The sequence below is a fragment of the Elephantulus edwardii genome, unplaced genomic scaffold (genome assembly GCF_000299155.1).
Source record: "Elephantulus edwardii isolate Elephantulus edwardi_28Jun2011 unplaced genomic scaffold, EleEdw1.0 scaffold00017, whole genome shotgun sequence".
NCBI classification, from domain to species: domain Eukaryota; kingdom Metazoa; phylum Chordata; class Mammalia; order Macroscelidea; family Macroscelididae; genus Elephantulus; species Elephantulus edwardii.
Window position 1 is genome coordinate 29910454 of NW_006399767.1, and position 13768 is coordinate 29924221.

The following is a 13768-nucleotide window of genomic DNA, read 5'->3' on the forward strand; positions in this document are numbered from 1 at the left end:
ATTTTGTTTCTAGGTCCCTGATACACCTTGAATCAATTTTTGTATAAGGTGTTAGGTGTGGGTCTTGCTTGAGTTTTCTACAAGTAATTTTCCAATTATGCCAACCCCATTTGTTAAAGAGACTGTCCTTTCCATACTTAACTGATTCCAGCTCCTTGTCAAAGTTCAGTTGATCATAGCTGCATGAGCTGATTTCCATGTTCTCAATTCTATTATATTGATCTATGTCTGTTGCTGTACCAATACCATGCCATCTTGATAGTTACTGCTGTGTAGTAGGATTTGAGAACAGGAAGTGTGATGCCAATTACCTTGTTTCTTTTTTTTCAGTAGTATTTTTATTATTTGGCATCTCTTTCCATTCCAAATAAAATTGGAAATTTCCTTTTCCACCTTGTTAAAGAATGGGATTTGTATTGGAATTGCATGAACTTGTAGATTGCCTTTGGTAGAATTGTCATTTTTATGATAATTGAATCTTCTTATCCATGATCATAGTATATATTTTCCCATTTCTCCAGATCTCTTTTTGTTTCTTATAGTGATATTTTGTTACAGGCCTTTTGTGTCTCTAGTTAAACTTATTCCTAAGTATTTTATCTCATGGTTTGCTATTGTAAGTGGTATTGTTTTTCTTATGTCCATTTCTATATTATCTTTGTGGCTATAGAGAAAACAAACTGATTTTTTTATGTTGATCATGTATCCTGCTACTCTGCAAAGCTGGTCTGCTATGACCTGTAGTGTCCTTGCTACATCTTCAGTATTTTCTAAATAAACTATCACGCTATCTGCATATAGAGATAGCCTTACCTCCTTTTTGCTGATTTGGATACTTCTAATTTACTTATCTTGTCTTATTGCTCTTGCAAATGTTTTCAGAACTTTATTGAATAGGAGAGGTGATAGTGGGAACCCTTGCCTAGTTCCTGTTCTCAGGGGGAATGCCTTTAATCTCCCCCCATTGAGAATAACGTTGGTTCTTAGGTTTTGGTGTGGGGTTGTTTTTTTTCTTTTTCTTTTCTTGGTGCGTTTCCCCCCCCCCTATTATTTTTGCATATACTTTTCACTATTTTGAGGAAATCCCCCTCTATTCCTATTTTGTTGGATGTTTTAATCAAGAAAGGATGTTGAATTTTGTCAAAGGCCTTTTCTGCATTAATTGATAAAATCATGTGGTTCATGCTCTTTGCTTTGTTATTGTGATGAATTACATTGATTGTTTTTCTTATGTTGAACCATCCTTATATATCTGTTATGAATTCCATTTGGTCATGGTGATTCTTTGTGTGTGTGTGTGTGTGTGTGTGTGTGTGTGTGTGTGTGTGTACTGTTGGATTCTTTTGGCCAAGATTTCATTGAGGATCTAAGTTCATGAGAGATATAGGCCTGTAGCTTTCCATTTTGGTGATGTCTTTACCTGATTTTGGTATTTGTTATTAGGATGTTTGCTTCATAGAAGGAGTGTTGGAGTATTTAATCTTTTTCTATTTTCTGAACTACTTCATGTAGAATTGGTAACATCTCTTCTCTGAATGTTTGGTAGAATTCACTAGTAAAACCATGTGGTCCAAGGTTTTTTTTTTTGTTGGAAGTTAACAATAATAACTTTGATGGGTAGCAACATGGGTCTTAAAAGCTTGTTAGCAGCCATTTAAGGTGTAATAATTATTTTCTCTAGAAAAGTGAAAAGGGAAGGAAAAAATTACACTGAAACTATTAGTACAAAGTACCATGGGAATCTCAACTCACATGACCCTAAGACCAAAAGAACTAGATGGTGATAGGCTGCCACAATTAAAAGGATCACAGTAGAAGATTATGGATAGAATATAGGGAAATTTTGAAATAAACTAAAAGTATAAAATTCTCAGTCTTACCAGTCCAAAAAAGACTGATAGAATACCCTAGACTATGGCTCTAAGCCACCCTTCAAATCTGGAACAAAACTGTATCTCTGTGGTTGAACTTATAACTAAATAATAGACAAGCTTATAGCATAATACCAGCATTTGCCCCAAGACAAATCCCAGAAGACAGGGAGGAATGGGATATAAGGATTAATACAAATAAGAATTCCAGAGAAGATGTTCAAAGAGTTAGGTTATATTGTATTATAATTAATGTTAAAAAAAGAAAATGTTTATGAATTGTTGTTGAATGGAGAAAAGAAAAAGAACATGGGTTACAGCTTGCTTGACTCCACAATCCATACTGTTGGTACCAATTTTCAGGAAATCAAAAGATGAATTGTTGTTGTTGTTAGACGCCATCGAGTCAAGGATCATAGTGCCCCTATAAACAAAAGTTCTGAACCTAGAACTGCCCTCCTCCATCCTCACACTTCCTGACATACAAGAGCCCATTGCAGCAGTCACCTTGTCAATCCACCTGGTTGAGGGTCTTCCTCTCCTTTGCTGACCCTCCACCCTTCTCATCCTCATGTACCTCTACATGGAATAGCACCTCCTAGCAATATGTCCAAAGTAAGTGAGCACTCTGATTTATTTCACCCTCCCAAAACATATCTATTAACTTTTTAGCCATCCATGGAATATTCAGTGTTTTCTCCAACATCACAATGCAAAGTCATCAATTCTTTTTCTGTCATCCTTATTCATGGTTCAGATCTCAGATGCATAGCTAGTAATTGGAAAGACCATGACCTGAATCAGATGCACCTTAGTCCTCAAACTGACATTACTACTCCTCAGTAATTTGGAAGGTCTCTAACTACAGATTTTCCCAGTGCAATATGTCTTATTTCCTGACTGCTTTTACCAAGGGTGTTAATTGTGGATCCAAATAAAATGAAGTTGTTGACAGTTTCAATCTCCTCTCCATCCATAGTGATACTGCCTATTGGATCAGTGGTAAGAATCTTTGTTTTCTTGATATTGAGATACAATCCATATTGAAGGCTGCATTACTTAACCTTCTGCAACAAGTGCTTCAAATCCTCCTCCCTTTTAGCAAGTAAAGTTGTGTCATCAGCATAACACAGGTTATTGATGAGTCTCCCTCTAATCCTGATGCCACATTCCTCTTCATAGAGTCCAGCTTCTCAAATAATTTGTTCAACATATAGATTGAACAGGTATGGAGATAGAACATATTCCTGACATACTCCCTTCCCCATTCCAAACAATATAGTTTTCGTCTGCTCCAGGTATACGTTCCTCATGAGCCCAATCGAGTTCTCTGGGATTCCCATTCTTCTCAATGTCATTCACAACTTGTCATAACACACACTAATGCCTTTGCATAGTAAATAAAGCACAAATAGACATTCTTCTGGTATTCCTTACTTAAAACCAGGATCCACATTATATCAACAATGATAGCCTTGGTGCCATGTCCTCTTCTAAATCCCACTTGAACTCCTAGCAATTCCATATCTATGTACTGTTCCATCTGTTTTTGAATGATCTTCAGCAGTATTTTACTAGCATGTAATATTAATGATACTGCTCAATAATTTCCACGTTCAGCTGGATCATCCTTCTTGGGGAGAGGAACAAATATAGACCTCTTCGAATTTGTTGATCAGACAGCCATCCTCCAAATCTCCTGGCATAGGCTGGTGAGAGCCTCCAATGCTGCATCTGGAAAAATCTGCTGTCAGGGATCTCTCCAGAGCACTGAAAAGCAATATTGTTGGTCTAGAGACTAAAGTGTGCCTGATCCAGGCCATGGTTTTTACAATTACTTGTTATGCATCAGAGAGCTTGACAATGACTAAGGATGATAGAAGAATTGATGCCTTTGAATTGTATTTTGAACAGATCATGGACTGCCAAGAAAACAAATAGATCTGTCTTGGAGAGGATGCAACCACGTTACTCCCTGGAGGCTAGGATTTTGAAGCTCCAGCTCACATACTTTGGACATTTGTCCAGAGGGATTAGTTCTTGGAGAAGGATATCATGCTTAGAAGAGTAGTGGCACAACACAGGAGAGGAAGACCCTGGATGAAATGGATTGACATAGGAGCTGGGGCAATGGGGCTAGATGTATCAGAGTCAGTGAAACTGGCCTTGAGAAGGGCAGGCTTCAGAGCTGTTGTACCTAGGAACACTAAGAGTCACAAGTGATCAAAGGCACAAACAACAACAACAGATATGAACAGGGCCTAGAGAAATATAGTTTAGGTGTTGTACATAGGGTCGTTATGAGTTGCAGGCTACTCGAAGGCACCTAACAAAAACATGAAGACACTGGCAGTTTCAAACACATTTATTAGAATATGTAAATTTAAAAAATAAGTATTTACAATAATATATGCTAGCAATATGGAACAAATGGAACAAATGCACATAACTGGTGGTAATGCGAAATGGTACAATGATTTTGACAATTTATAAAGAAAATGAAAACGTATGTCATACAAAGAGTTATTCACAAATAATCAACGCAGCTTTATTATACAAAAATCCAGCAGTTTGAACCTACCAGTGACAACATGGGAGAAACAATTTGGCAATCTATTTCTATAAATATTTTGTATTAGTAAATTCTGTGGTGTGATTCTCCTCCATGTTATGTGGTCAAAGCCACATGTTATGAGTCAAAACCAACTTGATACACAACAAAAACAAGAAGTTATTGATACATGCAACAACCATTGAGGGAAGGTATGATTACAGTATGAGCTTAGGGATGCATGAACTACTTGTATTTTAAATGGTGGCTATTATGCAAATCTATATACATGTTAAGATTTAGAGAACTATGCATCTAAAAAAGTATCTACTTTTAAAAACAAAATATTTGAAAATGAATCTATAATATGATTAGTTTTTTGTTTAACAATGTGACTATGTGTTTTCTCAGAATTAAGAACAAGTTTTGACAAAGTACACACCCTATCCAGGAATAATAACCTATTAAAATGACAGCAACTCATAAACTCATTGCTTTAGAGTAAAAAATAATTCTTAGTTGACCCTTAACTGCGTTGCTGGGGTTGTAAATCGTAGGGGAGAAGATTACACATTATTTTAGCAAAGAGTGGTTAGTGATTGGAACTGCCAGAGAGAAGCAACCTCAATCATACATCAATCACCTCGCATATCTTTACATACAATAAAATTCTAGGTAAGTTAATCAGTGAAAATACTGTTAGAAGAAAAGACTTTCCCATCCTAGGAAACTTGATCACTGGCTGAAACAGTTTATGTTTATATACTTGTCATTTTTAGCCCTGTTGTAGTTACGTGCATTTGAGTCAGATCCGACACAAAACTGACCCTCTAGTTGGTTTTCAGAGGTAGTAAAATACATAGGAAGAGAATGTCCATCTTTCTGCCATGGAGTAACTGATAGATTTAAACCACATGCCTTGGAGATTACAGCACAGTTTCTTACCACAAGGTCACCAGAGTTCCCTTTTACTTACATATGTGATAAATATTGAGAATGTGACAATTTTCTTCCAAAACTACATTAATTCCATGTGTGCTAACAAAAAGTAGAAATATGTGTTTTTTCTTTAAATGTTGTTTACCAAGTTTTTACTTCAAAATATACTGAGCACATTACCAAAACAGCAGCATAGACACTTGTATACAGTCTTCCTGTGGCAGAAAATGTTTTGAGCAATCTGACAAAAACACTGTTTTTCCCTGAAGTCAGTACTATAGGAAATCCTCCAAGACATTTTCAAGCTATCCTATTTGCTTTTTATTATGCTCCCTCATTGAGAAGGGCTATAATAATATTAAGTGAAACTGACTGACTCTCTAACTAAGGGTACCTTTTTTTAGAGACAATACTTTTAAATAGCTTGAGTAGAGATTGTGGAGACACCAACATATCACTTTTATGTAGATAATAACGATATAGCTTCTTGGGGGACTCTCACATCATTATTTGTTCCATGAGTTAAAGAGGTCTTTGAAGAAGTAGGACAATTATTTGTGTGATCTGAAATTGAGGAGATAGTCACAGGACCTTGAAGGCTAAAATAAGGACGGAGGTTCCCACAGAAGGTGATTCCAGTAAAAGAATAGATATGAGAATCATCAGTCATGTTGTAGAAGGACACATCCCCAGCCTCCCAATCCAGAAAAACTCCTATCTTGTCGGGGTGCTTCCTCAGTCTCAGGCTCCTTGGCGTGGAGGTGAGAGCCTTTATTTCTCCTTCAGTGAATGCCACCACCCAGAAATTCTTCTCTGGACTTTCTACAAACCATCCATGTCTTTTCACAGTGTCTGAGCAAACACCTAGACCCCATCTAGTTTCAAGCACACTTTCTGCCGCCTCCATTTTTATTTCCACCTCCCAAAAATGTCTTCCTGTGGTAAACTGATCCTGACCCAGAACACTGAAGATGGTTTCAGATTCCTGTTCTTCGTTTAGTGATGTTTCACAGAAAGAAACACATCTTCCATTCTCAGAAACTTTGAGGTTGGAATGAGCCGTGTCTGGTGCCAAAGCAGCCACCACTGCAAACACGAGGGGAGGGAGGAAGTCAGTGCAGAACAGAAACTTATTGACCATACACCAGAACATAGGAACAGAGGAAAACAAAAGAGAGAGGAATGACAGGATAGGGGTTCTAGTCTTTGTTCGTTAATAGAAGTGACTTAATGTGTGTCACACAGTTAGAACCTTGGGTGACCATCTGCCCAGACAGATGTGGCCATCCTGCCAAAAGGATTACCTCATCTGAAAACATCCCGAGTGAGGTATTCAGGTTGGGGTCTCTTCATCTTCCTCCAAATGCTTTTTAATTACAGCTTGTTTATGACATTGAAGTCTTGTTATAATTACAGTATACTGACTTTAAGCCTCTTTAGTGGTATATTTTTCTATGAATTTTATAAGGTCATAGTCATCCAACTTTCTTTTATTATTCTTATATTCAAATCTTTTATTTACAGTGATTCAGAATCTGGAGTCAGAAGGATCTAAATTTTTATAATCTCTCTATAATTAGTAGCTGTGTGACTCTGATGAAGTTACATTGCTTCTCTTATCATTAGTTACAATAACACTGGATTATTGTAGAAATAAATAATAAGTAGAGAACTAAGTAGAAATATCTTTTTAATGATAAGTAAAATAACTTGGTAAGTTTTAATTTTCATTAGATATGGCAACACTACTAATAATAATAGGAAAAAGAAATACTAATTAGTATGTTTCTTGTCAAACCACATTTTTTTCAGTAATTAAAGTTTTCTCATAAGAATTTGTTTATGGGCTATTAGAACATGCTTTAATCTTTGGAGGATTAAAAACATCAGGAAATATTTTGGAATGGGGGCTTGAATAAGAGAGAAATGACATGCACCAGGAATGGATAATCAACCTACAATTCTGAAAAGACTTCAAAATGATCATGAGACATTTTTCATTTTCATAAACTCTTTTATCTCACACAAATTTCACAATAGTCTTTATTTGACTCAACTACTCTTGTTGTTGTTTTTATACTATGGTGTTTTTATGTTTTCTTAAGTTGGAACCAACTCATAGCTGACCCCCTAGCTAGTTTTCAGAGGCTATAAATCACACAGGAGGAAATTGCGAACTTTCTTTTGCAGAGTAGCTGGCAGATTCAGACCACTTGTTTTTGGGCCCCTAGAGCACCAATATAATTCACACAGATGTATTTAATTATCATTAAAGTGTAATTGTGAATGTCTTTTTCTCAGAGAATCATTCTAACGTACTAATTTATCTCATGGTAATTTCTTCTTTTTTCATAACATTAATCAAAGTGTATATATTTCACAATGAAGTAAAAGATTAGTTCTGCTTTACTTTGCATCAAATAAATAGTTGTATAAATTAATGCTAAATGAATTAATGAATGGTATAAAAATATCAGGAAATTCATTGACATTTCAGCATGATATTGAGACTGAGAAGTTATTGCATGAATCACATAGGTATTGTTGGAAGTTTATACAAATACAAGAGATTTCATTTGTTTAGAGAACATGTATTCTAGAATAAGAATGCTACTTGCCTTCTGTGAACCTTTCCTTTCTCCAGTCTGAAAAGAAAAAAAAATACATCAGAAAATATGACAAGAACATATTTGCTAAATTGTGTTCTATCTCTGGCTAAGTATCCTCCTGGACTCTCTGCCAACAAAGTAACATTTACATTCTGGAAAGTGCCCTAAAGCTCTACACAATTGTACTCTAAAGCCCCAAAAGAATAACAGAGTTGCTTACCAGCATATATGTTTGCCTTTGTCCAGTCTGAAATAAATAGAAAAATGAGGTTTTACAATTCATAGGAAGTCCACTTCAGAAAATGTAATAATTGCTATCATATTAAACATGAAGATTCATATTATAGTAGTATATCCATATCCATCAGCAGTTTATGATAATTGTGAAGAGTTTGTCTTCTAAATCTACTATTCAGTTTCTCTCAGTTTTCATAGTGATAACATCTTTGTGCTTGGTCTTCCCAGAACAAGAAGGAGAAGATAAACTCCAATTGTGAGATCAAATAAAGTGGTTGGAACTATAATGTTATCAATATAACTTACCTTGTTCATATAGTGCCTTCCTTTTGGCTGAAAAGAAATAACAGTATGTGAGATTGAGTCTGTACAGCATAGAGCTGGGCTTTACTTCCTCTATAAGTACCAAGAAAACAAAGAACTTACCAAGCTCTATCTTGAGTGATTCTAAAACAGAAAGAAATAAATTAATAAAACAGATTTACAGTAAAGTCTAAAGATTTTTTCTTCCTAACAAAAAGATAGAATGCTTCCAGATACTAGATTAAGAAATTACTCTAATCAAGAGTTATAATTATTTCTTAATGAACTCCACTATAATATTTTTCTCTTTAGGATACTAATTCAATGTCTTGTTGGAGACCTGGAGGCTCAAAATCAATTGTTGTTCCTCTTTCCCCATACATATCACCCACGTATGTGCACAGTTATGATCATAAACCTTCAATAGGTCTAAGCCTCAGTTTTACCTTTGGCTTTCTTTTCTTTCTCTTTTTCATCCTCAGCTTTCTTCACCCTCTTCTTTTCTAGTTGTCCTCTCCAGAACAAAAACAAAATAGCACCCAGTGAAATCCAGAGTATAGGGAAAGTCGCAGCAAATGCTATCTTCCATGGAGAAGTCCTAGGGAAGAAGGGTTCTGACACAAGACCCAAGACCCAGTGAAAAGTGAACACAACACACCTTTATTCTATCCCAACTCTCAAATACCCCTTCATTCCTCCTTTCCTGACCCGAATATTTGAAAAACTGACCTGGAATAGAAATAGTTTCCACCTGCTCTTCACCAAAGAAGGGGTTCTTCATGGAGCAGGATACCTTTCTCTTGGAACTGTCTGTCACAATGAGGGATGTCTCTATCTGGAACAACCCATCATCATCTTGGGTCTCAGCCTCTGAGAGAGATGGTATTTTCTTTTCTTTTTCATCTCTCCATTGTACCTCAGGCTGGGGAAACCATCCCTTTCCTGTGCATGTTACTCTTATTCCTGCATCCTCGGGACCCACTATGAGGATATGAGGTCCAGAACCCAGGCCTGGAGATAAAAAAAAAAAACATTTGTCTGGGACTTGCACTCCTTTTGTCCAGAAGTCTCTAATGTGCTATAGGAAAACCAGTGTAAAGATTTGGAAGAAACATTACAGTTCTGAGAGTTGAGAGCTGCTGCTTCCACATGAATTAGATGGATGTGTGTCTATGATTCAAAGTCACAGGAGAGAATTGACTTGAACTGTGTCCATCTAAAATACATAAACTGATGATACAATGTAAAAGTTGTATAGTGAACCCTCATAATCTAAAATGTCAAAGAGTTGCAAGAGGATTAAGGGTGGAATATGACACATGCCTAATCCAATGTTAGGGATATCTCATAATATCACCAAACACATAATCACCAGCAGTGATGTTCATCTATTTGAACTTGTGCCCCTACACTAAGATGACCCTTGACATTGAGGAAGACCAGGATGTATGGAGATTGCCAAGAATGCACAGCTGAAAAGTGAAGTAGTCAAGGTGATATCTTAATTTTCCACTTTCTTCTCTTACTCTCCTTTTCTTCCTGCCTGCTAGCCTCCTAAATTCCAGGGTGCTGGACCAGTGAGCTTTTGTCCCTTCTTCTCTTTTTCAAATGTGCACAGCGGAATCTACTAATGGATCCATGAACCAACACACACATACAAACACAGAAAGAAAGAGAGAACGCTAGAGGATCATTGTAATGTGAAGAGTAATAATGGCAATCCTGATGTCTAAGAGAATTTATTATTTTGCCTGTTTTTGATATCACATAGTATGAGCCCTCTTTTGTATGGCTCAGTTCCTTAGATTTAGGAAATATATTAAGAATATCAGTAATAATTTTTATAATATGACTAATTATTCCAATTTAAAAATGAAACAACACTGGTGATAAAACTCATTACACTCAACTTTGTACTCTTTAAACTTTAGTTTATTCTACTCTATTGCAGTGGCTCTCCTCTTGAGGACCTTTCAATATATAACTCAGTTAATGATTTCCTTTACTCCTCCTTCAGTTAATTAGCATTGATTATTTTCACAAATCAATGTTGGGTGTTTTTTTTTTCTTTTTTCTGTAATAGCAATATTCCTTTTTGGAACCCCGGCAATTACTGTCTCCAAACAATGAATTTGCAATATGTGTAAAACCAAGAACACTTTTCTGAGTATCCTTTCATCAGTGTAGTCAACTAGATTGCTGGTCTGAGAGTCATAGCACATTTTGGAAATTATAGTGATTTCTTTCAAAATATTTATAGATAATTACAGCAGGCAAAATTTATTGTGATTTTTAGAATAAATTAGGGAGCTCTGGAGGCCTAGTGATAAGAAATTGTGCTGTAATTCCAAAGGTACATGGTTCGAATCCACCACCTGCTTCCACGAGAAGGATGGGCAATCTCCTCTTGTGTGATTTGTTGTTATTATGTGCCTTCAAGTCTCTTGTGACTCATAGCTCTGAAGCCTGCCTGTCCTGATCCAGTCTCATCAATTCTGACACACCTACCCCCATTACTGTATCAATTCATCTCATCTGGTGTCTTCCTCTCCTCTACTGTCCCTCTGTGCTTCTGAGCATGATGTCCTTCTCCAAGGATCTGTCCTTCCTGGACACAACTCAAAGTATGTGAGATAGAACTTCAAAATCCTAACTTTCAAGGAGAAACTTGGTTTCATCTTTTCTAAGACATGCCTATTTGTTTTCTTAGTAGTCCATGATATGTTCAAAACTCTTCTCGAGCACCACAACTCAAAGGTATCATTTCTTCTTCTGTCATCCTTAGTCATTGTCTGTGTCTCTAAACTAGAGCAAATGATTACAAAGACCATGGCCTGGATTAGATGCACCTTAGACTCTAGATGGACATCGATGCTTTTCAGTACTTTAAAGAGGTCCCTCACTACAGGTTTTCCCCAAAACAATACATCTTTTGATTTCCTGACTGCTTGTGCCAAGAGTATTAATTGTGGAGCCAAATAAGCTATGATTATTAACAACCTCAATCAGTTCTCTCTATCATGGCCCAGTGATGATAATCTCTGTCTTCTTGATGTTGAGCTTCAATCTATTGTGAAGCCTACAGTTCTTGACCTTCTGCAGCAAGTGTTACAGGTCCTCCTCACTTTCAGCAAGCAAGGCTGTGTTATCTGCATATCATAGGCTGTTGATGAGTCTTCCTCCAATACTGATGCCACATTCCTCTTCATAAACTCAGCTTCCCCAATGATCTGTTCTGCATATAGATTGAAAAGGTATGGAGATAGAATGCATCCCTGACACACTCCTTTCCTGATTTTGAACCATGCAGTGTTTCCTTATTCTGTTATGAGGACTGCTTCTTAAACCAAGTATAGTTTTCACATAAGCACAATCAAGTGTTCTGGAATTTCCATTTTCCTCAAGGTTAGCCACAATTTGTTGTGATCCACACAGTCAAATGCTTTTGCATAGTCAATGAAACACAGATAGACATTTCTCTGGTACTCTTTGCTTTTTGCCAAGATCAACTATAGGTTGGTTTTGACTTGATGGCACATAACAACAACAGTTTGATTACAAAGTAAAGCATAACAAAATGATAAATAAAGTGCATTTAGAGTCAAAGCCACTACCTAGGATATTGATTAGCTCCAGGCATTCTTTCTTCTGTCTCTGTCCTGTTCACTAGCATTCCTTAAAAAAAATCAAACATGTAACAGTCACATTCACTTGACAGAAACCTATATTCTCAGATTTTTACTTACCTATGACTTTTAGCTCCAAAATGGCTTCTTCAAAGTCATTTCCTTGTTTAAAGAAACACTTGTACATGCCATTGTCTGAGACCCGAAGACTGTGGATTCTCACACCTACTCTTCCCTCAGTAATATGATCCTTCACCAACTCAGTTCTTCCTTTGAAGTCTACAAGTTGCTCTTCCACCTCCTCCAGTCCATCCTGATATACATATACAGCTTCTGAGAATTGGGAGCGAAACCACCGAAGCTGCATTTTCTCCACATTCATGACTGGTGACACACGACAGGGCAGCACAGTATCTGCACCCAGCATTGCCACAATCGGCTCTGAGGGACCAATCACCACGAACGCATCTGTGAATTAGGGCCATGGTGAAAATAATATCAGAATTACTTGTTTGGGGATTTTAGAATACAACATAATAACAATTATCTGCAGCACACATTCTGGCTGAGAAAGAAGTTGAAGTGACTAAAAGAAAGGTCATTTGTAGCTTTGCAAGCTTAAATTTAACAGGGGACTCTCACAGTAAATATATATATATTTGTGTGTGTGTGTGTGTGTGTGTGTGTGTGTGAAAATGGTGAATACTATTAATGAAGTTAGGTAAGTGCTGAGAAATCTTCAAATCAGAAGTTCTATTCAGGTCTGTGGCATCAGAAAATGTATTCTTCATGAAACATAGACTAGAGTGGATTAGAAAGTGTTAGTGACCTATCTATTCTACCTTAAGAGATTTATGGAAAAATAAATAATCATATGAAAATAAATGAATCAGGAATCACTCCGATATATATGAAGAGAGATGGGATTGAGTTAATCATTGTATTTTAAGAACAAGAGAACTTGGGTTTAGAAAACATAAAAATGTTCTTACCTGCGCCCCACATGGACACCTGGAGAAGCAGGAGAGAGAGGAGGCCTTGTTGCAGAGAGAAGTCTGGAGAACCTACCATCTTGCTCTGTACAGGAAGTATTATGACACAGCAAATTGCTGGGATAAAGAAAATAATAAGATCATAAAGTGAAAAGACTATGGCTAAGGTCTTCATAGTGCTTCTAGAAGTGGTTTCCAAAGCTCTCAGACAAACAACTTCTGTGTCTATCCCAGAGTACATCAATCACACTTTTCCACACTCAAAAAGCAAAAACTAGGCAGCAGGTCTGGGGAACGGGTGGCCGGGACCCACGTCTGGCAGCAAAGGTGGTAAGAAGAAGCCCCTGAAACAGCTCAAGAAGCCAACCAAGGAGGAGGATGAGGAAGATAAGGCTTTCAAGCAGAAACAAAAAGAGGAACAGAAGAATTCGAGGAACTAAAAGCAAGGCCACCTGGCCACGGGTAGAAATAAGAAATCTGGCAAAAAACAAGACTGAGGCAATAAAGAACCTTTATTTCATTCCTTCTTTTTTTTTTTCATTTCAAACAATACCTTTTATTTTATATGTCTCTAGACTTTGCAGCAAACCTTTTTTTGCTGAATTTAATTTAATTTATAATAAACTTTTCAATTACAAAA

General features: G+C 36.7%; 1 protein-coding gene across 1 annotated transcript; it reads right to left on the bottom strand.

Annotated features, from left to right (window-relative positions):
• Positions 1–5821: 5821 nt before the first annotated feature.
• LOC102875327 (butyrophilin subfamily 1 member A1-like) lies at positions 5822–13207 on the bottom strand. Its single transcript, XM_006882207.1, has 9 exons — positions 13129–13207; positions 12257–12604; positions 9240–9521; positions 8957–9124; positions 8634–8654; positions 8514–8540; positions 8191–8217; positions 7980–8006; positions 5822–6447 (listed from the first exon to the last, which is right to left on the bottom strand). Exons 1-9 carry the CDS (start codon positions 13205–13207, stop codon positions 5822–5824), a joined length of 1605 nt encoding a protein of 534 aa, XP_006882269.1.
• Between the last annotated feature and the right edge of the window lie 561 nt (positions 13208–13768).